The sequence below is a fragment of the Zeus faber genome (assembly GCF_960531495.2).
Source record: "Zeus faber genome assembly, chromosome: 17".
NCBI lineage: Eukaryota > Metazoa > Chordata > Actinopteri > Zeiformes > Zeidae > Zeus > Zeus faber.
In genome coordinates this window covers 13,503,762-13,529,667 of record NC_137204.1, presented here as the reverse complement: position 1 = coordinate 13,529,667, position 25,906 = coordinate 13,503,762, and the positions used below count along the sequence as shown (strand labels likewise).

The window sequence follows — 25,906 nt, the reverse complement described above, 5'->3', positions numbered from 1 at the left end:
CTGTATTTTTTTTTATGTATTGCAATGCTGTAGCATTTAATAAAAATGCAAATGCAAAGCAAAAAGAGATAGAAAGAAGAAACATCAGTTGAAATGTCTATCCGCTTTTTTTTCTTTTTCTTGCACGCAGCAAAACCGATTGCATTGCTCATTTGCTGAAGTGTTTGTGGGTTTTTATTTTTTTTTTTCGACTTCCTTTCATCTGAACCCCGTGTCTCACTAATTGTTCTTTGAAAGCTGAGGCGACACGCGACAGGAGAAGCCCGCTTTAGCCTCCGCAAAACCCACAGCGCAAAGGTAGCGCGGCTCTTTTGGGGGCGCGGTTGCCTCAAGTTTCTCCACTTCCTGTGCATCCGCTCGGCTCCTCCTTTACCCCCCCCCCCCCCCCCCCCCTTATCTCCAAATACGATCCCCCTTCCTCCGGAGTAAAATAAGAGTAGAGTAGAGAGGAGCGGCGCGGGGACTTTCTCCAACAGGGCCCAGCTGCGGCGTGTCGAGGCAGGCCACAGCCACACCCTAGTAGCGGTTCTGAGGCTTTATTCAGTGTAGGCAGCAGCAGCACCACACCTCCTTGTTCACATGCGCATTCTTTTAGTCAGCAAAACCACCGGATAACAATTGTCAAAGCCCGAGCTGCTAGTCAGACCAGTGTTCAGTGGAATGGATGGATGCAGATTTGTTATCTACATTTATTATTATTATTAATAATAATAATAATAATAATAATAATAATAATAATAATAAATCTTTCTTTTTGGAATGATTTGCACTTTCAATCAGATGTTTTCTTCCCTCTTATTCCTCTTTTTCCTTGTCTTACTTTGATGCCTTTATTTCTTCTTGATGAACTGTTACTGGTTTGTCGTGCCTTTTAAACTTCATATCTGTATTTATTTACACCGCCCCCTTCTCTGTTTTGCTCTACACCCTGACAGCTCAGCGCTGTCCTCGTGTCACAACCGTGTGTACCAGAGTCTGGCCAACCTCATCCGCTGGTCCGACCAGGTGATGATAGATGGCATCGACCTGGAAGACAAGGAGAATGTGGTGGCTGTTACTACTGTCATCAAAGCGGTGTTGGATGGAGTCAAGGTGAGTCTCGTGCGGATGGAAATGTTCACCGGTCTCCCAACCGCAACGGCACGCGGCTGTCACAGACGGCGAGCAGGAGGGCAGCAGCTCCAGTACTGCTATGTAATGCTGCACCAAAACAGGCTGGGATGCGGCTTCCTTCCTCTCGAAGGAGAGGAAATATAATATTGACGGTGTTTTTTGCACATCTGGCCTCTAGGAATGTCCCATATAGGAGTCATCAGATGCTTTACAGTGGATCTTTTGTTTTTTTTGTTTTTTTTCTGAACAGGAATTGGTAAAACTTACCATAGAGAAACAAGAGCAGCCGTCACCCACAACCCCGAACAAACCAGCTCCACCTGCTACCGTGGCAGAGAGGCAAGTGCAAGATGCACGAACACCCCAACGTTTGCACACACCAGATCAATAACATGCACTATTTAATCAGATAGTTGTGCTCTAATATTATTGTATTATTTTAATAATACTAATTATTATTATTATATTATAATTATTATGATATTATATGATAATAATTATCATTATTATTGTTATTATTTTTAGTATTATTATATGGTTATTATTATTATAAAATATTATTATTTTTATTTTATTTATATTATTCTATTCACTAATTGCATTCAGTTTTAGCAATCAGTTCGTTTCAGTAAGTTGCTAGGTAGGAATTAGGTAGCTATTATGTTCGGTTTAGTAACTACTGTGCATAATCTTCGGGTGCGTTGCAAAGACATTTCACTGCATATCTGCATGACCGTATGTAAAAGTATGTGACGAATAAACCTCTTGAATCTCTGAATCTTAATAGTATTGATTTTGCTCATTTCTGTAGCAGCGCATCGTCGGAGATGTCATCGGCAGAGCGGGAGCAGGAGACTGTGAATAAGACCGCTCCAGCAGCTCCACCCGTAGAGGCGGCTTCCGATGCACAGGATGAGGACGTGGCCCCTCCTAAGCCTCCCCTACCGGAAGCGAAGATGGCCGAGCTTAGGTGAGGGAAGGCATTACATGTTGCGGACACATGCGCTCTGGCGTTGAGTTGTTTGGAAAAGATCTCGTGGATGAACGTGTGAAGTGGAGTAGCTGGTGAGAGTTAAAGAGAGTCTTAAATAATAATCATAATAATAATAATAATAAAGTTAGTCTATTTGTTCCAGATTCGTCAATCTGTTCTTCCACCTTTACTCAATTCAACACTAAAATATAAAGGTTCATCTCATCTTCGCTATGTATTAGAGTATGTTGCTCTTGTAAATACCTTGTCGATGGTCTATTTATAGGAACGGCATGTTTTAAATTCAGTTCCTTTCTATAGCTCTTTTCATCTGTTGTTAATTAGTTTAGTCTTCAAAGGCACAGAATAAAGTCTTCTCTTCTGCACAACCACTGAATAACTGTTAGTCTTTCCGTTTCTTTGCTTTTTTTTTTTCAGCATTTCTTTTTTTGCCATTTAGTTATCATATATAATAGATACCGGCAATGTCTTCGCCTCAGCAATAGAAGTGTTACACAATATGTGACCCACTGCGGATTTTAGGTACTTTTGGTGCCGTTTCACTTTTTATTTATTTATTTTTTTTCACGTCATTTGAAAGCGGAGAATCTGAGCTTCAAAACAAGGTGTCACATGTGCGAAGCAAGCGAATATCTTTTTAAAGCTATGGCTTGTTAATGATGAGGGCTTGGAAAACTGTGCCTCTGAGATAATCACCCTCAAAGTTTTGTTTTTTTCCCCCGAGGGCTCCGCGTCTTGTTTTGCGGAAGTGACGTCAGCTTTTCTTATTCGTGTGTTAACGCCGCCTCCACAACACTGAATCCAGGTGTGTGTATAAAACACGTAAGGTTTAAAGGTCAAACTCTTATCAAAACGGTTTCACATTGTGACTTGACATCACACGGAATATGGAGGAATGATCTTCACCTGGACGCTCGCGTTAAAGGAAACCATCGATCGGCGTTGCTTGGCGCTGTTCAGCGTCTCAGTTACGTGAACTGCGTTTCCCCATGTAATCAAACGGGAATATTTAACTCCGCGGTTTAACATTTTTGTACTATTTATAAAACAAACTCGGCTTTGAAAATCCGTTGAGAGATTAAAAAAAAAAAAAAGAAACACAAAGGAACATGAGTATGGTAAAATCTAATTTTCCTTCTAGAAAGGTTTTTCTTTTTTTCAAACTTATTCGGCGGCTTGCAGCAATTTTTTGAAATGCGGGTTTTGCCCCGGTGGGTATGACGTCTAATTGTTCTCTGGAAATGTTTTGCATATTTATAATGGAGAAGGAAGTTGTTTCGGTGAGACAGCGTTGCATGGGCTCGTGAGGTTTTTGCTTTATGAGGAACTCCTCTATACCGCTATGACCCTTCAGTGCCTTTACTCGCCGAGTTGGCCAACTTTTGGCTCGCACGTTCGCCTTTGGTAATCGCAGTGTTGTTGCAAATGACGCTTTCAGAGAAGAGAATCGAGCAGCTGCGAGGGAGCTTTTTTCATACAGTAACAGAGTTGGCGGATTTTGTTACCTGACAATTGTAACTTATTGTCAAGGTTGAAGCAAACCTCCCCCAGTTCATGATTCGTGTTCTGTTCATGTGGTGAGAGGGCTGAAAAAGCCACGTCAGTCAACTTGTCACGAGGGGTCAATTAATGCCTTCACAATCTTGGAATAAATTAGAATGAATAAAGGAGGTTAGATCAAAAAAAAAAGACGGACAATGGAACATTACAATTCTGAAGAGGGGAGCTGGAACAAGAGATGACAATTAAGATTCTGTTCTGCAATCTCACAGTGAGACTCTTTTAAATAATTTAGAGTTATATTCCTTATCTTAGCTTGCTCTATGCATTCGCGACTGTTCACATCATCCCCCCGGGAGCAGGCGGGACCCAAAAACATATCAAGTTTGTATGTGTTTTTTCATAAATAAAGTTGTGCTGAAGTGCATAAGGAAATTATGTTATTATATTACCAATTTAATGAATGGTTATGTGAAAAAAAAAAACAAAAAAAAAAACGCACCCAAAAATTCACTGTCCACTTATTTTTATTTTTTTCCTACTCACCGTTGAGGCTTTTTAGCGTGGCACTCCTTTGTCTTGTGGGTGGTTTGTCTTTTCCTTTCTTACTCTTTCTGCCCTTTCTCTACTTTCTTTTTGTCTGTGGTATCTCGCTCTCTCTCTGGATTCTGGAAACAGAGCACAGTTGAGTGCTGACGGTGGCCAAAGGAGATCCACTCAGAAGGAGAAGTATGTCAGCCTATAGGATCATGATCATCCCTTTCCATAATGTCATCCCACCCTAGACCCCCCTCCCCTCCCCTCCCCCGTTGAGCTTCTGGATTGGAAAGTGCTTTGACCTGCATGTTTGAGTTGCCGCAAAGTTTTGTCGTCCAGGCATTCGCCGGAGCACACGCCGTCCAACGTGACCGTGCATGAGAGTTGAGTTTTACTGACCCCCCCGGGCTGGTTTCACTGGTCTCTGTGCATCGCAGTGCACGATGCCCTGGTGATGGTAAAGTCCCTGCCCCGTGCCGCCCCGGTGTTGTAACTCACTCAGAAATGGAAGCCTACGCGGGAACGTTTGGGTAGATCGGAGAGGCTAACGCAACCCACCCTCGCATCTCACTTTAACCCCGTCGCTGAGGGATGATGTGTGTCCATACATATATATGTGTCTGCATACGTGCCCGAGAGTGTGGCGGGCATGCTTGCCCTTGTTTCTACGTGGTCCGTTATCTGAGGTGTTTTTACGACTCGATTCGCAAGGTGACCTTGGCCCTTTCCCTTTTTCTGTCACCAGTCCTCCGCCTGCCTTACCCCCTAAGAAGCGACAGTCCGCCCCATCGCCAACGAGGGTGGCGGTGGTCGCTCCAATGAGCCGCGGTTCCAGCTTGCCTTGCAGTGTTCACAGACAGGTAAAGCTTTTAACTGTCGGAGAGAAGCGATTGGAGGCATACTGTATATATTATGAAGTGTCGTAAGAGAAACACACCTAGTCAATCACTTAATATATGGCTTAACGATACAAGAGTAAACCGTTTTGGGTAAAAGACCATCATTTTTACGAATTGAATTAAATTGTTATTTTCACTGCATATATGTTTGAAAGTATGTATGTGTATGTGAGGAATAAACCTCTTGAATCTTTTACCTTGATAGCAGATAATACTTGCGTTGTCTGCACAGTAGTAGACAAGACAAATCGGTTAAAAACAAATGATGCTTTTGGTTGTTTCCTTTGTATTTTAAGCAGCAGGACTATGAGCAGGAGTTCCTTCAGAGGCGTTTCTCAGGAGGCAGTCAGTCCTACGGGGGAGACTCGCCGCGCCTCTCGCCGTGCAGCAGCATGGGCAAACTCAGCAAGTCTGACGAACAGCTGTCCTCGCTGGAGCAGGACAGCGGCCAGTGCTCTCGCAACACAAGCTGTGAGACGCTTGGTGAGAGGAAAGACGCCTCCGATCTGCATTAGATCTTGATAATATATGTGTTTGTTTGTTGTTTTTTTTTTTTTATCTAAAATCCTGTGTTAATTGTAGAGTTTTGATATTAACGCTCTGTACCGTCCCTGTCCCGCCTCCCCCTCACTTAGACAACACAGAGAATTACGACCCCGACTACGACTTCCTCCATCAGGACTTGTCGGTTGCAGATAACCTGACCCCGGTGCCGGTAGGAGGGTGCCTGAGCCCTTTGCCCGAGTCTCACAACGAGTCCTCGTCGCCGGTCCCGGGACAGCATCCGTCGCACCCCCGTTACAGCGCTCCTCCACAGCAGACCCCGGAGTACTGGAGCCCGCAGCCCAACCAGATGAACCCCTTACTCCCCTCGCGCATCAGCGCGCCTCCCGCCCTGCCCCAGAAGAAGCGACGCAGCGCCCAGGTCTCGCCCTTTCCCGACGGGGGCTCGAGGATTTTGTACGAGCGCTACCCTTCGCAGTACGACAACTTATCGGAGGAGGAGCTCCACCCAACGCCGCCCTTTCCGCTGTTCACGCCCATCTCGCCCATGCCCCAGACCAACGGGGGAGCGTTCGTGGCGCAGTACATTGCCAGCGAGAATGCGGACGTCCCCGCCAGCCCCCCGCCGCTGCCGGAGAAGAAGAGCAAACACAGTGAGTAGGAAGAAGGCGGGTGGAGGAGAGAGATGGAGTCCGATAGGGGAAAAAGTTGAATGGGGGGCATTAAGGGGAGGGAAGGACAAAGACTAATAAAACCAAGCATGAAAGACGTGATGAGGTCAAGTCAGGAAGGGACAGTGAGACAGTGGCCGAGCTGTGTGGTCAGTTGATTCAGCCTCAGTGTACAGTATGTTGAGGGAATCTTCCTCTGAATAGAGGCAGGAAGTCAAGTCCAGGATGTGCTTCAATGGCTGTGCTCCATGGGCACAGAGGGCAAAATTTGGTCATTTCCTGCAACGCCCATTGCGTCATTTCCCACAGCTAATGTATTATGTCATCCGATTATCTCACTGCTTTCAGCTGTTTTCACTCACTTTTCATAGCTGGGGAAAGAATTATGAAGTTATTTTAATATGATCGAAATAAACAGGCTTGTTTGGCAGGATTGTTGTAGATGGGAATAATATTCAGAACTTTTGGGCTTTCACAATAGAACGACCATAAAAAAAGAAAAAAGCCGAACTCAAGTCACAGAATCCAGAACCCTCAATGATCAATGTAAGGTAGTACAATGGTTCTTTGTCTCTCGCAGTCCTCCAGTACATGCAGTTTGTGGAAGACTACTCGGAGCCGCAGCCCTCTGTGTTCTACCAGATGCCGCAGAGCGAGAGCATCTACGAGCAGCGAAACAAGCGCTTCCAGGAAGTCTATGGTTTCAACGACTCCTTCAGCAGCACCGACTCCGTCCATGAGCCGCTGCTGCCGCCCGCCTTGCCCCCGAAGCAGAGGCAGCTGGTAAGAAACACACTCACGCGTACGTAAACAAACACCTACGCAGCGTGTCGTCTCTTCCATCCAGAGCCTTTTTGGGCATGTGGTATTAAAAATTACAAGTTAATTAGATAAATTTGACTGTCATGCTGTTCTCCCTGAAGTTTGTTTGTGTGTGTGTGTGTCGGTGTAGTTGCCAGGGAGAGCAGTTATTGTTGGGGAGGGAAATCAGGGGTACCCTTGAATCCCAGGAGAGACAGACTAAAGCCACACCTTTCAGGATGGTTTCCCCTTCCTTCAGATCACTGGGAGACCACTGTTTTGGGCAGATGTAAGCTATAAAAAAAAAAAAACCTTCTGGTGGCGAACTTGATGCAGAGAGCTATTTGCTGTAAGTCTTTTACTTGTTGGTAAGGAAAGACTGGAAAAGATTGCTTTCTGGAGCGAACGGCATTCCAGTAGTAATCCTCCTCCTTTTTTTTTTTTTCTCAAGGCTTCCCTCCTATCTTGTTATTTCCATCCGCGATTGAGCACCTCTTCCTGACTCTCTCTCTCTGTCTCTCTGCCTCACCTTTTCTGTGAAACATCAAGCTTGTTAGTATTGGTGGTGCTCAGCTGTCACCAGGAGATAAGACTTGTGGCCTTTTATCGGGCCACATCACATTCAGTTCTTATCTTAGTCGGAGTTGGTGTCAGGTTAATTGAGACAACAGGCTGCCAGGCGGTCAATAGAGAGTAGGGAGGAGCGTTATAGCTGCGGAGGTCAGATCGTAGTAGCCTGATTCATTGGTCCCTTAGTCCACAGTTACACAGAGGTGAGCTAAACTGTAGACTGAGCCAGGCTGACGAAAATCCGCACTTTAGGACCTCCAGGAGAGATAAGGCAAATTCCGTCTCGCTGGAAATGTTGTTTTGTCCTTCACTATACAGTCGCTTATTATGCAACGTAATACTTATGACAGGCAAGCATTTATTGACACAGCACCTTAACTTCACCGTGGCCTTACAAAATCGAAAGATTGATCAATTGCCATGCACGGACCGATCCAGAAGATAGTGACTTAGGGCCCCCAAAGCACTGTCATTTTGAAGAAATTGGAAATGAAACGGCATTCTACCCGAGGGCATATGCGCCTCAGAGCTCAAGAAAGGGAGTAGGTGTTTTCTGAGTGACATTGTTTTATCATTCCCAAAGCCAAAATTATTGTTATTTAGTATATCACCCCCCCCCCCCCCCCCCCCCCCCCCCGCCGCCCATCGTCTACTACATCCTATTGTCAGCTTTTTATCTTCATCATTTTGTTGTGCGAGATGAATCAAACCATATTTCTCTGGTCCTGCCGCAAAGCCTAATCTGGCCTCATGTTTTGGACCTGATGAGCTGGTGGCCCAGTGGAATAAGCCTGTTTGCCTCCTCTATAAATCCATGTTCCGGGCTTACACGCATTGGCGACTTTACACAGCTTTTCAAAAAAAAAAAAAAGAAGTCATTTCATCTGCTGGGTGGATAAGGAAACGGGGTGTGTGTGGGGGGGGGGGGGGATCATATTGGCCCGGTTTAGAGTTTGTTGTAGTTGGCCTCATTTCTCTAAAGCCTTTAAAGGTCGGGCCATGAAAAAAGGAGATTTAAAGGACCGTCACATCGACTGTGATTGACTAGTATGTGACCTATAGAGCCCTTGTGATGACTTTTCTCTCTCTCTAGGATGAACTGTAACCTTGACAACTGGGAAACAATACTCCACATTCCTACAACCTCTCTCTGTTTAATTAGTAGAGACCTTTTTTTTTTTTTTTTGTAGTAGTAGTATTCCCATTCACCGACTCCCCTCTGCGGTACTACTACCGCTTTACTCTACTCCACTCTCTTGTTGATTCTTTATTAAATCTGCCCTTGTTTTAGCTCTCTGCTTACTGGTTATAATCAGCTGCTCGCATATCTCCTTTTCTCTTTAACACTGTTCTCCACTCTGCCGTTCTTAACTCCAGTACTTTCTCACTCTTTCTTATTGTGCTCTACTTCTTTCTTCCTCCTCTTTTTTTTTTTTTTTTTTTTTTTTTCTCCTTCTTTTTCTTTTTCCTTCTCAGGCCTCCCATTCTTCTTCTCCCTCTTCCTCTTCTTCCTCCTCCCTCTCCTGCCACCTCCAGCCGTCTGTGGCGGCCATGGAGGAGGCGGGCTCTGGGTTGGGCCTCAGCATGTCCGTCTCTAACTCCTACCTGATTGGCCAGGCTTCCTTGACCACACCGACGGTGAGTTACCCCGTCCACGCCCTGGCCTGGCCTGGGCGGCTGCGTGGCCCCGGCCTGCGTGTGCGCTGCAGCTGCCTGACCCTTTCCTTTAGAGGCTTTAAGTTTCGCTGAGTCTGTGGTTTGGTTGGTGTGTAGATTTACGAATTGTATTTCATTATTTCATTGTGTCTGCATTTGTTTGACAGCGTGAATTTTTTTTTGTGTTTTGTTGTGATTTTGCCTTACAGTATAGTAGTTATATAAATAGGGGCGAATTCACAGAAGGATTGCACGGCTTTTGCGGCCGCTAAACCTGCACAAATAACAGAAAAGGGGAGGGGGGCGCCGGACAATTTCCCTTATTTTCAAATCGCAATCGGCTCTAAGGGGGGGCTTGCCGGTGCTATAGGCCGGTCTTGCATAGGCCGGTTTTGCATAGCACTGCCACAGCCCCAACAAGGATTTCCATTACAAAGTTACTTTTTCATTAAATAACAAAAAAAAAGTTATAATAAAAAAAAAAACGCAAGAAAAAAACATATACAAATAAATAATAAAAGTAACTACTCTCCGATAATCCATTTTAATTTTTGTATTTATTTAAGACTGATAATTTGTGAAGTGTTGTTGTCACGGTAATTCAATTACGCATTTGCACTCCGTGTGGATGTTCCCCGTTTCCCCAAATAAAAACAGTGTGTTTTTATTATTTTAGATGTATTTATTTTACTCCCCTTCCTAATTGAATGAAACAAAAAAAAAACAAATGTGTGTCCCGTGTCAGGCTCTGGGCATTGATGCACAGATTATTTACTTTGCCACATGGATAATTGTGATCAGATGCAAAACAAGCTTCATGGAGGTGTTTGCGCTGTCATATTATAAACACAATATGTTCAGTGAAGCCGACCCGAAGACGGTGCAGATAGCGGGCGCAATTGAGGTGCAATTCATGTTGCTATTAGCGGCCGCAATCCATTCTTTATTAATTCTCCCCATAGTGTGTGCCTATGTGTGACTGTATGCATGGTAATGAGTGTCTTGGCTGACCAATGGCAAGCCGAGAAATGTGTCAATATGTTGTTTGGAGCGGGGTTTTTTTCGGGGCATTTTAAATCTTCGCAACAAAAACAACAGGAACAATCCATTATCGCTGTGGCCGAGAATCTGAACAACCTGTTTTTTATTAATGATCCAACTGTTCCGGTCATAGCCAAGTTTTTGCTACGAAGTGCTGAGCTGTTATTGGTCCAGACTGAGTAACTTTAGTTCGGTCCGGGTTTGGGGAGGTGGGTTTGACCCATGCTGACCCCAGGGTGTGTGGGCACACTGGTAGCACTCGGGTAGATCTCCCTCAGGATCTCCAGTGGAATGCAGCAACAGATGGACCTGATGGAAAACACATTCCTAATGTGGCTGCACGGCTTTCCTCCTCATTTGCTGCTCCCGATTTGTTCATCTTCAGATGTGTCACTGTCCGCTTACACTACATATACTACTATTAGTTGGTGTCCATGCTCTGGTCGCCGTCCGGACACGTCTCCCACTGCACCCATGCCGCACTTCTCCAACTGGATTGTTTCTGTGGAATTGTTGCGTTCCGGAACTCCTCCGGACATGGTGTTGGTGGAGCTACGGCAGAGGAGTTTGAGAGATAGATGAGTGTGGGGGCGGTATGTAGTTTGGCTGTGAAGAGAACAAAAATATTTAGTCTCATATTTCGGTGTATAAATCTCCCCTTTGTGTGTCGTACCTTGTAGAGACTACTTTTTTTTTCTTTTTCCAGTGGGAATTTACACATCCACGCAGGCACTGTTTATCAGTCATCTACAGTATATATGTGGCGTGGTATGTTGAAACAGGGTTGGTATTTAGGACGTGTTGCAGCAGGTTTTTAAAGTGCCTCCCTCCCTCCCGACAGTCATCTCCTCATTCCGTTAACGTGACAACAAACACATGTACACATTCTTATTCTCAAGACATGGCCTGTGTATGTGTGCACGCGCTCACACACTTCGGTTAAACTACAACAGCGCTGTGTACCACATATCTGCCCTGTAACTTTTATATTCTCTCAACTCTGAAGACAACAGTTGTCCCGTTGTCCGTGGTTAAAATTGCATGATATTTGGGGGGAGGTTCTGTGAAAAGCACATTGTGTTCAGACGTATTATTAGCGTCCTGACTTGACTTGACGGAGGCGTTGGAGAAGGAGGTGAACTCTTATATGAACTCCTATATTTCAACTTCTGTTTCGACCTGCTCTCTCACCACCTTTCTGATTCCTTAGCACTGTACTTTATTCTCCCTGCTCTCATTCCTTCCACCAATCGCAGAGCTTGGACCAGGTGGCCTTGACCAATGCCACCATTCTGGATGGCAGCGGGGACGGGCCCGACGGTTCGCTGGCCGGCTCATTGGGCTCTGTAGCGGTCTGTCTTCCTTCTGAGTCTTCTCTCACTGACTCTCTCCACACCTCAGCGGTGAGCCTGCAGTGTAGACCGATCTTTGTAATACCTGGAAGTAACCGAGCAGCCGGTACTACGGAGTGCTGTCACAACTGCACTTGCATACTAGCATCAGCTCTTGTGACTATCTCAGACGTCTTTGCTGTAGCCTCTAAAACTGGCAAAGTGGTTGTGCCCGGGAGCTCAGGTAGAAGCTGTGCTGTCCTCGGCTGCTCCAAACAGTGGCAGCAAGAGTTTTGGATTATATGTTCATCATCTGATAGCGTAGTACTCAATCCGTCCCGAAATGAGGCCGTTTTGATCCTCTGAGTGACCAGTTGATTTATAAAAACATTTTGGATATCTACAGAACTAGATCAATTCCATTTGTTCATTTTTATATTTATACCCACGCATCAGATTTGCTACCAAAGTCTCACACCAGTGTTGTTTCAATTTAAAACCACATAGGCTACCTTGATCAGTCAGTGGAGGCTATTGTCTCGCATCGCTTATCCACTGCTCTAATTTGTACAGTGACTGCGACTTTGCCCACCACAGTAACGGAGGGCAACACGCATAAATCGTTCGGCGGATTTGTCTATAGCCAAAGATGAGGGGAGGGAAATGGCGAATTATGGAGAACCAGACAAGAAATGAACTGATAAAATGTTCAGATGATAACATTGTGACTCATTGGCTTACTGGCATCTTGTTGCCGTAATCACTGTCTGCTGTCTGAATACTGCCTTAAAAGAGTCCTAGCAGAGACTCTTTAACTGCATGTTCTGTTTTGCCACTAAGTATATCCTTTTGCAAATGATGCACACTTGTGCTACCTGGTGGCCAGGATGGTATCAAGCACACATCCGTGCCGTAATACCATGTGTTGGCATGGTTGTTTTCTGTCCTTTGCCATTCTTTCACACTCGCCATCCATCCCACCCTTAGCAAACACCTCCTGCCCCTCTCTGCTCCCTTATGCCGTGGTTTATGTCCCTCCTGTTTTCCCGTAGAGCGAGAGCGCGAATGACGAGGGAGGGGAGGGGGAGTACGTCAACCTGTACTCATCCAGCCAGGCCAATGGGGAGCTGCCGCTCTCTAACAGAGTAAGTAGCTGACTGCCAAAGGTTTAGGGTCAATTCCATTTACACCTCCCATCAATTCAGGATGTGAAAAACCAGAAAAAAATAGTTTACAATTTAAAACAAACAAAAAAAAAACAAGAGTCATTCGTTCTGCTTCGTGTGGCGCATTGCTGAGCAGAAACCAAAAGGCGTTGTTTTAGTTTGCCTCTTGAAGAGATGGAGCTGAAATGGAATTTGAATAGAGCCGGAACCTAACGGAGCATGACCTGAGGTGCAGGGGCTTGCCTGTGAGGGATTTGTGTGCTGGATGGGACGGTGTCTCTTGAGAAGTCCCTCCGTGTGTTGTTCTGGTCGTCTGGCTGGTGATTTTACTCCCTTTCTGACTTGCTGCAACGCTGACCCGGCTTATAACTTGAGTGTGATGTAACCTTTGGTGTAGAGCTGCTCCAAACGGGGCTTCAAATGGTTTACTTTCTTTTCAATTTTCCAATAACATTTCCCATAATAGCCCTGTGCGTGTGTGACTGTGTAAACCCCCCTGGTGTGTGTGTGTGTGTGTGTGTGTGTGTGTGTGTGTGTGTGTGGTGTGTGTGTGTGTGTGTGTGTGTGTGTGTGTGTGTGTGTGTGTGTGTGTGTGTGTGTGTGTGTGTAGGGGTGTAACTTCTTTCTGTGGTGGTGGGGGTCGGTGTCGGGATCATTTTCCTCGCAGTTTGGTGCAGAGTTCTCTGTGTGTCTGTGTGAGTTCAAGACTGTAGCCGGTGCCAATCCCGTGTTGCTGTGTTCTGTGCTGTGAAAAAATCTTCATTGTACCCTTGTGCCCTTCAAAAAAATATATATACATCTCATCCTCGTTGTTTCCCGGAACCCGCTTTACCATACATGTGAGTGTGAAGTCCTCAGCCTTTTTTTCCTCCACCGAACGCCTTGCATGGGATCATGGCAGTTCATGTGATCTGGTGGTTAAACAGCCCTCGTCCACTCTGATCCTCAGCGGGACTCCTCATGCCTAACGTACAGAGCCTTAAAGTGAATTTCGATGTCTGACAGGAGACGATCGCCGATGACGATGTACTCCAAGACCCCGCCCCCGAGATGTCCTCTTCCAACAGTAAGGATGCGTTGGACAAAGAAAGGTACGGGCCACTTCATTGGTCCTTTCATACGTCTTATATGTGCCAACAGATAAATCACGTCGGGTCTGGTAGCGGAGATCCCACCGGTGCATTTGATGATGATGCACGTGACGCTGTTGGTGCTTTGTGTTCCAGGAGGCAGAAGTCCACAGAATCCGCCGGGAGCAATGAAGAGGAAGTGGATGAGCTCTCCCTCATCGATCACAAGGAGATTATGAGCAGGTTAACGTTAAAACAAGAGGTGAGGGGCTTTATTTGTAAAGCACGTCAGCACGTACTCTGAAAGCGCAGGACAGGTTGCTGCGTCCCCTAGCCTTAAAATATCTGGCCAAAAAGATACGAAGTAAATAAACAAAAACAAGGAAGCTGAGGCACATAATGGTCATTGAAAACAACACAATATAATTCAAACTGTTTATGTTTATTAATTGTTTATTAATAAGAATGATAATTAAATAGAAATGAAATGAGCACAATATTGTTGATATTGTTTATATAGTGTAGAATTTGTTTAATTTTTCTGTCATTTTCAGAACGCTTCTGTACTTATGCACTTATGTGTAACGTTCCACTGGCATAGCTGCAATGTAGTTAAGTGCTGTACCAGTTGGGATCCACTGCTGCGCTCTGGAGTTCACCTCAGGAACTGCAGCGCTGCAAAAACGACTATCCCCGCCCCCGTAACCTTTATTTCCCTTTTTCACCCCTCCTTGGTGCAATCTGATGGACAGATGTTTGTGTGCGATGTAGCGTGCCATCGTGTTTTTGTCGCCATGAAAGAATATCACGAAAGGCGTATAAAAAGGATACATTAATGACGCGGAACCAGAGTGCGGAAAAAGAGTAGCCGCTGTAGGCATTTGTAGTAAAAGGTTAGGTTTCGCCGTAATGTCGTTGAGAAGTCCCCTCTCACACAGGGCTGTGTGTATTCCTCCGTCTTCACTGGGGGTGGTGCAAGGCAGGGGAAGGTGGGGGCCCTGGAGGGGGGTGGGGTGGGGGGGGGGGGGGGGGGGGGGCAAGTGGGGCTAGGGGGGACAGAAAATAGCAGGCTGCGTTTTGGGCTGGACTGCAACACTGCCTTAGTCATCATCAGCTCCGTTTAATCACATCTCCATGTCTTTCTCCCTCTCTCCATATTCCCCGTCCGTCTCCCGTCTTCCTTCCCTCTCCCCGTCATCCTCTCTGCCACGTCTGCTTTTTATTTATTTCATTTTTTTTTCTTCTTTTTTTTTTTTTGCCAGAGTGACGACGGGCCGGACGTTCGAGCTGGATCGGGAGATATCCTGTTAGTTCATGCCACAGAAACAGACCGCAAAGGTACAGTACGGGAGGCGTTATGACTTGTTTACATTTCTGACTTGTTTTGATCAGTCTAGCATGGATGCTGCGATGGTTCTGTCTCATTGCCACAGGTTTTTATACTGCAAGCTGGAAATGGGGCTTTTTCTTGAACCGCTTGTGCCCGGAAGCATGCAACACTGCACTTAGTTGTACTTGTTCCTGTATAAACTGATGACTTTGCGTGCTGTGATGTCGTGTTACCCGAGCGAGCGCAGCGTTGTGGGAGTAGTGTTTTTGTGATTTTTGTTTTTCCAACTTCAGCTGCTTATTTCGCAGCCTCGGTTTAAAGTCATCACATGATTTTTCTTACAGTTTTTGTTTTTTTGTTTGTTTTTGTTTTTGTTGTTTTTTTTTCCTTCTCTTGCAGACCTTGTTTTGTACTGCGAAGCTTTCCTGACTACATATAGGACGTTTATAACTCCCGAGGACCTCATTAAGAAGCTGCACTACAGATATCCTTTTTCCAAACGACGTGACGCGTCGCACGTTGATTTGCTTTTTCCTCTACTTCACAGACGGGAAACTTTTGTTTGCTCCGTAAACATTAATTTAATTCATTGTTAATATCACTCGCAACAGTCAAGCCATGTTGGTCATGATAATGAATGCCCAAATTAAACAACATTAGTCGTATGTTGCCTTTCACCTTCTGTAGTAGAGTGAATTTTGCTTTAAATGTATCCTATAAATATATACAGTATGTTTACTTATTATTCTCTACAATTGACATTTTCTCCCTAAATAAGATCCAGTTATTCTAAGAAATCTGCTTATTTGGCGCAAACTTCTGAGCATGATTCTGGTGTACGTCTTAGAGGTGTGTGTGTGTGTGTGTCCTGGACGCTCCTTGACCACACTGCACATATACCAGGTTCTGCCACAGTCCTGATACTTTTAAGAAGCGAGTCAGCAAAAACACCTTTTTTGTGCTGGTCCGTGTGGTGGATGAGTTGTGGTGAGTAGGAGTCTGTTATTTGTGTTCTCCACCAATATAAAATGTGTTTAAAGCATTAAAAAGTGTGTCATGGAAAAGGCATGATGATGGGGGGGAAAAGTACAAAATTGTGGGCGGTAAGTAGTGATTTGGTACGGTAAATGAAGGCATGCCCATATTTATTTAATCAGACAAATATTGTTGACATTTTAATAATGTTATTATTATTATTCGGGGTCCGGCCCACAGGCATCGCCCACACGCCACCGTTCTAAAACTTCCGGTCAGGTTGTGGAGCAAGATGAGTTTATGGAGTGAGACGCCTGCGAGCTACGTAGTGTAGCCTCCATTGCTCTGTAGCGGCTGCAAACTGTGTGCGTGCGTGTCGTCTTACCTGCCTGACGGTCGGCGGGGCTTTTCGTTTGATATTTTAGCTGTTTTCCCCCCCTTTTTTTTTAAATATGAACGCATTGTGTTCGCATCCAACCCGGTGCCATGTCCCTCCTTATTTTGTGCCATTTGAGACAGTCGTGACATACAAAAACTGTAGGAGTCCAAAACATGTTCTGTGTTTGTGTCCTCACACACGGAGTGTGCTTGTAGCTCCAGAGCCACGGGTCCAAACGTGTCTATTTTATGTTAGTCCCAAAGGTTTCAAAAGTTGATGACTCTGTGGACTACAGGTAGTAGACAGCCACCTTCAAACTTTTAGGATAAAGTCATAACACGCAACAAGTGTATCAGCTTGTGGCAGTAATTCTACATGTCACCAGGACTCTGAAAAACCTGCGTCATTACGTCAGCCGATGCTGTGTTCAATGGAAACTCTGAAAATTGTAACTCGTTTTCGTAGTAATGCTGATGAAAAGACGAGCGACAGAATCATGGGAACTCAAAAAAATGTAAATTGGTGTCGATACCGGACCCTGTGTAGTGCTGCCTTCAGCGATATTTATTTGTATTATTATTATTATGATGATTATTATTATAAAAAATTTTTTTAATTATTATTATTTCCAGCACTGAAAATCATGGTTGGCTTCAGTTCTTCTAGTTAATTCTAGGTTGATGTATATTGCCATTCTTACTTTTTGTTTATTTCTAGGCTTATTTTATTGTTTTTGTTACTTCTGGGTTCATACTTATTGTCTAGCTGTAGGTTATTGTAGCAATATACAATCATTTGAGTATTGTTTTTTAGGTTTATACTTTTCCTTTATAGACCCGAACCCTATTGTTTATCGTACATTCATTCCCTATCTTTTATCTTCAAATTAATCTTTAGCTTCACTGTATATTGCCAATTCTTTCAGGTGATCCTCAGGTTTATTGCATATTGAGATTTTCTTTTACTATTATTTGACCTATTATGTTGTTGTTATTGCCTTTTTTTATTTTTAATCAAGCTGCTGTGACACCGAAATTTCCTTCAAGGGATCTATCTGTCTATCTGTCTCTGTCTATCTATCTATCTATCTATCTATCCATCTACAGTATCTATCTATCTATGCTCTGTAAAGTCTTCCACTGTCTATTCACGCATTTTTATTTATTTTTTCAAAATTTTATTTTATTTTTTTACCGAAAACATAGTTTACAATGGCCATTGAAGCAGCAAGTGTATAAATGATAAATAGATCATTGACTTTGTCTGTTTTTATCTCAGTTTTTCCTGAGATGAACGGTGTGTGGTTAACCGAGTGTGACTTCTCCGGCTGAGACACTATCACTCCTCGTTTCCCCGTCGTCTTTGCGCCATCCCATTCACGCCTGTGACTCTTCTGTTGTCATGCCCCCGCCCCCGCCCCCGCCCCCACCCCCAGCCTGGTGGAGTTGACCGAGGACATCCTGAAGCAGCTAATGGACCTGGTCTTCAGGTTGGTGTGCAACGGCGAGCTGAGTCTGGCCCGTGTGCTGCGCAAGAACATCCTGGACAAGGTGGAGCAGAAGAAGCTCCTGAGATACACCAACTCCCTCAAGCCTCTCGCCGCCCGCGGGGTCTCCGCCAGGTACGACCGAGCCCTCCCGGCGACAAGCCACCGCCGTCGATTCGGTTTTCAGATCGTGGGGCGGCAGATGAATGCATTAAGATTCATAAGCGAATACACCATTTCTTTATTTTTTTTTTTTAATGGCCTGAAATCCAAACTCGCTCCGTCTGGTGTTGTTGTTTTATTGCGAAAAGAAACCGCGACACATTTGTGTAGCAACAGAACTTCATGACGGTGTACATATTCCAGTGCATAAATATGACCAGATCACAACTCACACAAGCACGAGAGCCTCAAACTGGCATTGATTAAAGTAAACCATGAGAACCCTCAAAAACATGGATGATGTCATCAGTTGTTGGAGGGATTATATTAACAAACAAACAAATAAATAAATAAAACAAGGGAAGGGGAAAATCAAGGGAAAATAACCTTCACTGTCTCTTCACTGTTATTATATTTACAAGTGCTTCCCTCAGGCCACCTCAGTCATCACTGAACGGAATCCAAATTTCTGTATTCTTATCCCCAGGCCCGGAACCCTCCATGACTTCCGCAGCCACGAGATCGCGGATCAGCTCACTCTCCTGGACGCAGAGCTCTTCTACAAGATTGAGGTACCGCGCCGCCCCCTGCGACAGCGCGCGCCGTCGGTCCGAGGCCTCGGCGAGCCCGCTTTAACTCGTTTCGGCTCCTTTCCTTTCGCTGCAGATCCCGGAGGTGCTGCTTTGGGCCAAGGAGCAGAACGAGGAGAAGAGTCCCAACCTGACGCAGTTCACCGAGCACTTTAACAACATGAGCTATTGGTAGGAACGTCTGCTCCCCCGTGGCCGGAGCGCAGCCGCTCCGCCTGGCGCTCGCCGTTCCTCTCCCTCCAGAGGTCAGCGTCGACGTTCACTAACCCCGCCTCCCCGCTTTTGTCTTTCAGGGTGCGCTCTCTGATAATCCAGCAGGAGAAAGCGCAGGACAGGGAGAAGTTGCTCCTCAAGTTTATCAAGATCATGAAGGTGGGTGACATTTCCACCGTCGGTAACGGTTGTATTTGGGCGCGCTCGCGTCGCTGTAACGTGGAATCCCTCCCGTGTTTCAGCACTTAAGAAAACTGAACAATTTCAACTCCTACTTGGCCATATTGTCGGCGTTGGACTCGGCCCCCATTCGGAGACTGGAATGGCAGAAACAGACCTCGGAGGTGAGGTTCTTCCCACCAGTCAGCCGGGGTTGGTTGGATGAATGACTGATTACTATTATCTTATATGACTGCTCCGTCTCTCATGCACCTTTTTTCCTCTCTGTCGACCTCTAAGGGATTGGAGGAATATTGCACGTTGATAGACAGCTCCTCCTCGTTCAGAGCATACAGAGCCGCGCTGGCTGAAGTGGAGCCTCCATGCATCCCATACCTGTGAGTGAAGGCTCCTGCATTCCTCCCCCCGGGAGATAAATTAAGTGTTATCTTATCTCGTGTGTGTCTGTGTGTGTCTGTCTGTCTGGGTGTGCCCTGTTCATTTCTCGTCCTGATGCACAATCCCGCCTGCTTGCCTCTCTCCGCTCCCGCGCCTTGCAATTCAGGGGTCTGATTCTGCAAGATCTGACTTTCGTTCACCTGGGAAATCCCGATCTCATCGACGGGAAGGTCAACTTCTCGAAGCGCTGGCAGCAGTTTAACATTCTGGACAGCATGCGGCGCTTCCAGCAAGTGTAAGTTCAGTCGGCTATAGACTTAAACTGGTGTTGGATATATCCACTCGAATCGTTGTAGCTTCTGCACGGGCTGATCTGTACTGTGTCTGACCACTTATTTTTCCCCCGAGCAGGCATTATGAGCTGAAGCGCAACGAGGACATCGTCTGTTTCTTCAACGACTTCAGCGACCACCTCGCTGAAGAAGCCCTCTGGGAGCTTTCACTGAAGATCAAACCGAGGAACATTACCCGGCGCAAGACGGACCGCGAGGAGAAGACCTAGGGGCTGGCGGGCCCCCTCCGCCCCCTGGGCCTCGGAGATGGACCTCTTAACTGTGCTTCACGACACTAACTCCACTTTACTACAGACGGACAGAGAGACGGGTGGAAACGACGACGACGACGACATCGGACTTGAGGAAATGAGTCGGCCGAAGTCGACGCGGATCTCTGTCGCTCTGGGAGATTATATTTGGGATTACGGTGGCTCTTGTGCCTGACAGGGAGAGATGTAAATGACTGCGCGGAGATGGGAGCGAGCCTTGCGCCGAGGAGAGAGAGAGAGAGAGACGGCCGACGCAGAGGGGACAGGGAGACGGAACAGAGATGCGGTGGGCTCCCTGCCCCACTCTGTTTAGGGTGGAACTATTGCGTTTGCAAGACTGAGGTGAATGGTCCATTAATTCCCAAGGTGTCCCCTTCTCTTCCTTTTATGTATGTGCCATTTGTGGGTCATTTTCAAAGCCCCCGCCCCAGATGCTTTTTTGAGGCTTACCAAGCAGATAGTGTTTTGAGAGCGGTCCAAACGGACTGCATTATAAAAGACTGCCGAGGCTGCGGGGGATTTGGACTGAAGAGGAAGATTAGAGACTGGAACCTATGATGCGAGCGAAACATTGTGTGTAAGAATCATGTATGGTTATATGTATTATATACAGTGCTCCTTTTGTTCTTAAAAAGGATGTTTATGCTAATGAGAAGAGCTTAGCTTCTCCCAAGTGCCATTCCTATGTGCACTAAAAAAAAAAAAGCAAGCAAAAACGCGAAAAGAATTACTTAAGATGCTGTGATCTATGTATGTCATACTGAATCATTGTGTGCCATGTTCAACTATAGAGAACCATCAGGCAATCAAAATCATGTCCCAGTAGAGTCCGCGTGAGAGGCTGTCTGTGCGTGACTGAAGTCCTTTGGCGACTTGCGAGTTTGTCATTTCATAATATGCTGTAGTAACTCATTTTGATTTCCCTTTGGAATAGATGTCCAAACCAACACATTACACTGTTCTCTCAGACTAATAAAACAGCTCTGTTTCTATACCTATTGTATGTCTGGGGCATCGCTTTCTTCTGGACTTGAGTAGGCGACGGCATCTGGCCTCTCTGTTAGGAAGTAAATTGTAATAAGAGGAACCACCATCAGCAGATCCAGACAGACAAACGCACAGTGTGCAGTTTTGCTCATTTTGACCACGCGTGGTCGGAAATAAGCATAGCCATTTGGGTGGGGGAGCTTTTAAGAAAATGGAAACAAAACATTGAACACATGTGGAACTTAAAATATTTTTTACTTAGTAAGATAAAGCAAAAAACATTATTTACAAGGAGCCAAACATTTCAAGGGGACCTATTATGCTTTTCCTTATGGTCATCTGCTCCAGGCACAGCAGGCCCACGACGTACAGGGTCCACCCGCTCAGTCCTGTCTCAGAAGCTGTTCGACCCCTCCACAGACTGTTCATACATTCTATCTCAAAAATAGTTGATCTCCTCTAAGGTGTAAATTTGATCGTCTGGGCAGTCTGTGTCAGTAACGGACAAACAGTCTGAATCTATTTATTCATCCATGTCAACGGCGTCTCCACTCCCCCACCGCCGAAGGACCGGGCCCGATGTGCAAAAGTCAATGATTTCATGGTCACAGCAAAATGGAAATGCTACATGACAAAGTCTTAAGACAACAAATATTCCATTTTTCTCATGTTCTATTCTTAACTTAAGAACAAAATAGAAACCAACGAAAAATAGTTATTGGTTATCTGATTTTGGATTCTAAATCAGATATGAAACGATCGAATGATACACTGATATGGGTGCTGCCCCTCGGCAGGCTTCCAGAAGTTGGCCAATCAGAAGAAAATGGGCGTTTAGGGGAGGGGGGGCCTTAAGAGCCAGGGGTTGAACTAAGGGTCTGTGTAAAGGGCCAGTATAAGATGAATGTTCTTCACTGTGAATCATGCAAAGATGCTTGAGTGGAGTTGCAGAACAAAGATATAGAGCTGGAAATGAGCAAAATAGATCCCCTTTAAATAACAGATCCTCATTGTATTAACCCCCTTGTTAGAAAAGGGTTGTGAAATTACAACTTGCAATAAAAAATGATGGAAAACGTGAACTCTTTTCTACAACTGCTGGTATATACTGTAGCCTTGCCAAGAATAACAGGTGAATTATAACTTAATGTTAAAACAATGCTTGTTGTGGTCTATTACAAAACAAATATGAAAGGAGTTGGACCGGTGCTCCGGCCAATTCCCTTGAGTACAGAAATGTGCAAAAACAAAAGTTGTGTTTGCAATCGCCGCGGGACTCATTTACCACAGTCAACACAAAATCCTCAGCCCCCACCCCACCCCCCCGGCACCACACATCAGTGCGGACGGCTGCTCGGCTCGAGTAGAACCCTCTTTCCGTTCTGCAAGTCACTCTGCTCGGAGATGGCCCGTTTGAGGCCCCGCCCGGCGCCGTTGATCGACGCACGCTGCCACTTACAGATGTCGCCGTTGAGAATGTCCTGGATGTGCTGAACGATGAGGTTGATGGCCACTGGTGAGAGAGGGACGCAGAGGTGTGGGTGAGGTGAAAGCGCGGCGACCGGAGCGCTTGCTCTGCGGCGATTAAAACGGCGGCACAACTCACCCATGTTATCCACGCCTCTCGGAATGATTACGTCTGCATACTTCTTTGTCTAAAGAGTAGAAAAGAAACCAGGCGGCTTTTAAAAAAATAGAACATGAGAAAGGTGTTCAAACGCCTTAAAGGGGCGCGGAGGGAGTCGCGTGTTCGTATTGCGGAGGGGCATTGTCGCATACGTACAGGCAAACAGAACTCCTCGAACGCGGGCTTGACGAAGGTAGTGTACTGAGTCAGGATCTGCTCCAGGTCTCGCCCTCTGTTCATGTCGCGCAGAACTGCGAGCAAAAAGAAAAAAATGAGCACCGAGCCCGGAGCGTTTAGAAATAACAAACCGATGGAGGAAAGGGACAAGCGAGCGCGGTCTTTCCCGACGCCAATACCTCTGCGAGACAGCCGAACATCAGAGTCCGTGTCCACGAAGAGCTTCATGTGAAACATGTCGCGCACTTTCTGGGTGTAGAAGACGAGGATCCCCTCGAGGAGGACCACGTCGGCCGGGTAAACTGTAATCCTGTCTTCGAGTCTGAAAACGCAGAGGTTTACAGGGGGGGAAGTTGGCATTACGGCATGCAAAGCAGCGTTAAGGGGCAAGAAAAGTAAAAACAAGGAAGCGTGGAAGGCGTCTCCCTCACCTGGAATGAGTGACAAAGTCGTACGTGGGCACTTCCACCACCCTTCCCTCCATGATGTCTTTCAGGGTTTGGTACATCAGCTCATTGTCAAAAGCATCTAGTGCACAAAACATCGGTGTCAGCGCGGATGATGGAGACAATACAGCCGACGGTGTGTTTGCACTTCTTCTGACAAATATCCAATTAACCGTTTCAACTTCAGGACATTAAATGGGTATTTTCAAAAGGATGATTTGATCCAGTTTCTTCCAAAGTAATTATCTGAAAATAATACATATTGTTATATGTGTACAAAAACTAATGTGAGTACTACATGAAAGCATATTTTACACATATTGCAGTGCGGTGTAATGCCTCATGTGTACTATGGTGCAATATGTATTATGTAAAAAAACAACAAACAAAAAGAAACATGGCCCCAAAGACTCACGTCATTTACTGTTTATCAGGATATGTACAGAAAGAGTTAAGATCCCTTGTGACCTCGGTGAACATGTGATTAGTATGTCAGAGACTTAAAAACGGCGACTATTTTTTGTTGCCCAGTAATTCCCACGTGAGCGATGCGCTGTTATTTGACTCTTTTAGGAAGGACACCTGACAGAATTCTCATTTCCCCTGGACGGTGTCATTACATTTAATGCCGTGCACTGTCGTTCCCTCGAGAACGCCTACGTCCGGTGGAAAGAACGTTCATCCACACGCCGGTTTTGCCTACCAGGATGGTCGAAGTTGTACTGGCCCTTCAGCGCCTTTGCCTTCTGGTCCGCGGTGAGGATCCTGTAGAAGCTGTCCTGGCTGATGATGGCCACCTTTCGCTGGCGGTGGTCCACCTTGTTCTGACCCAGGAGCTCCATGATCTTAGCGCATACTGTCGACTGTAGCAGAATAACACAATATATCTGGGGTGACTGCTTTGCTGGCAATATTTTTATAATAAAACTGCAGTCACTTTGTATATGATCAAACATGAGCTTATACTACCTACACTATTTACTGAACTATACTTACTAGTATAGGTTATGTAATAGTCTATAGCTTATACACAGTCTATAACTACTACTGCTATTATAACTACCTTTACTCCTTACTGTATTATTGATTTAAAGTTATTGTGCAGGACTGTGTTTCATTTTAGGGACATATTTTTCAGGTATTTTCATTATTACATTTTTTCCCGTATTGTTTTTCCTGCTATGTTTAGGTCGTATCCGTTGCTTGTCATTCGAGTGACGTGTTCGGTTTGGTGTCGACTTTCCAAATATTCAATTCAATATTATCACGGCCACACTTGAGGAGCACCGTTCGGTTTTTGACGACTCCTCAAAACGGACATCACGGACGACGACAGAACCCGCAACATGTAGGGAGGGAAGGGGGGGGGGGGGGGGGCGTTGTGGCGACAGGAGCGACACGCTAACTCCGCCGAGCTAAGCTAGTTCCGAGGTTTGTTTTCCCTGCCCGCGGGAAGCGGAGGTGCCCGTCCTCACCTTGCCGCTGGCCGTTCCTCCGCTGACGCCGATCAGGAAGGGACGGTGCCGCGGCCTCTCCGCCTCCGCGAGCGGTCCGAGCGCAGCCATGTAACGCGGGCTGGGCTGGGGCTGGGGCTGGGCTGGGCTGGGCTGGGCTGGGCTGGGGCTGGGCTGGGCTGGGGCTGGGCTGGGGCTGGGCTGGGCTGGGGCTGGGGCTGGGGCGAGGGGGGGCGAGCGGGGCTGGGACGTCCGTGGCGACGCGCGCCGTCTCTCCGCCCGGGGCGAGCCTCGCGTCGGGTGACGGTCGCCGCGTGATTGTGACGTCACCGACACGACGGAAGCGCCCCGACGGGGGACCCTTCGAGGTGTCGCCGCGCTGCCCGGAGACCGGCACGCCATGCGCCACCGGTGCTCGGGCTTCGCTTACGGCGGGCGGGCGGGCGGGGAGAGGAGCGCGGTTAATGCAACGGTAGGGGACGCAGGCCGGCCCACGAGAGCCCGGGGAGCTCGCTCGGCGGCTTCGCTCCCCCCCCCCGCGGACCGTGTGTTCGTCTCGCGAGACTCGTCGGTCTCCCGCGAACGTGCGTCACGTTTAAGTTTCGAAATGGGGAAAAAAAAAAAATGAAACTCCCCAGTTCATGCATTCAAATCCGTTCGGAAAGTGATAATTATTTATACGTAAAAAAAAATATATATATATAGTCGCAGCATAAAACGTCGGGGAAAAAAAATGTGATAAACGATTCATACTTCCTTAGTTTGTCCTTATATACGGTTAAGCGTTTTGCCTTCTGCCTTCTGATTGGCTGATTTGGTCACGTGTTAAACTTCGAGCGTTACCGACGAAGAGGAGCCGTCGTGCCCCGAGCTTTCCATCTCCATCCAGCGCCTTATTTATAGGAGCGATCCATCCACCAGAAAACTCACCCTAGCGTGGCACAGACAATGAGGAGAACTCGGTGCAATGCATTGATAACACTCAATATATATATTTTTAAATGTTATACCTTATTGTGACACCTTCCTTTCAGCGTTGCAGTGTTCATTTACGATGTAATAATA

General features: G+C 46.2%; 2 protein-coding genes across 7 annotated transcripts in view; one reads left to right on the top strand and one right to left on the bottom strand.

Annotated features, from left to right (window-relative positions):
• rapgef1b (Rap guanine nucleotide exchange factor (GEF) 1b) overlaps window positions 1–21,224 on the top strand; it is a gene marked incomplete at its 5' end in the record, with an annotated part of 51,297 nt that extends 30,073 nt beyond the window's left edge. For 2 of the 6 annotated variants that reach the window (XM_080017974.1, XM_080017972.1), the window contains 22 exons: window positions 936–1,092; window positions 1,364–1,452; window positions 1,925–2,083; window positions 4,890–5,004; window positions 5,340–5,526; window positions 5,679–6,200; window positions 6,799–7,001; window positions 9,066–9,227; window positions 12,670–12,762; window positions 13,789–13,874; window positions 14,010–14,115; window positions 15,116–15,191; window positions 15,583–15,671; window positions 16,082–16,170; window positions 17,973–18,158; window positions 18,673–18,757; window positions 18,852–18,946; window positions 19,069–19,147; window positions 19,231–19,332; window positions 19,448–19,545; window positions 19,713–19,841; window positions 19,958–21,224. In XM_080017974.1, coding sequence (XP_079874100.1) covers window positions 936–1,092; window positions 1,364–1,452; window positions 1,925–2,083; window positions 4,890–5,004; window positions 5,340–5,526; window positions 5,679–6,200; window positions 6,799–7,001; window positions 9,066–9,227; window positions 12,670–12,762; window positions 13,789–13,874; window positions 14,010–14,115; window positions 15,116–15,191; window positions 15,583–15,671; window positions 16,082–16,170; window positions 17,973–18,158; window positions 18,673–18,757; window positions 18,852–18,946; window positions 19,069–19,147; window positions 19,231–19,332; window positions 19,448–19,545; window positions 19,713–19,841; window positions 19,958–20,108 — 3,058 coding nt within the window. In that variant the 3' untranslated portion in view covers window positions 20,109–21,224. The remainder of the gene's footprint in view (window positions 1–935; window positions 1,093–1,363; window positions 1,453–1,924; window positions 2,084–4,889; window positions 5,005–5,339; window positions 5,527–5,678; window positions 6,201–6,798; window positions 7,002–9,065; window positions 9,228–12,669; window positions 12,763–13,788; window positions 13,875–14,009; window positions 14,116–15,115; window positions 15,192–15,582; window positions 15,672–16,081; window positions 16,171–17,972; window positions 18,159–18,672; window positions 18,758–18,851; window positions 18,947–19,068; window positions 19,148–19,230; window positions 19,333–19,447; window positions 19,546–19,712; window positions 19,842–19,957) is intronic. The other 4 variants (XM_080017977.1, XM_080017975.1, XM_080017973.1 and 1 more) reach the window with 3 other exon arrangements.
• A 151-nt stretch (window positions 21,225–21,375) lies between these two features.
• On the bottom strand, window positions 21,376–25,202 carry uck1 (uridine-cytidine kinase 1). The gene is made up of 7 exons (XM_080017980.1): window positions 24,863–25,202; window positions 24,091–24,250; window positions 23,373–23,469; window positions 23,121–23,263; window positions 22,921–23,015; window positions 22,744–22,792; window positions 21,376–22,650 (listed from the first exon to the last, which is right to left on the bottom strand). The coding sequence occupies exons 1-7, from the start codon at window positions 24,950–24,952 to the stop codon at window positions 22,475–22,477; spliced, it is 810 nt and encodes a 269-aa protein (XP_079874106.1). The 5' UTR covers window positions 24,953–25,202; the 3' UTR covers window positions 21,376–22,474.
• Window positions 25,203–25,906: the final 704 nt, after the last annotated feature.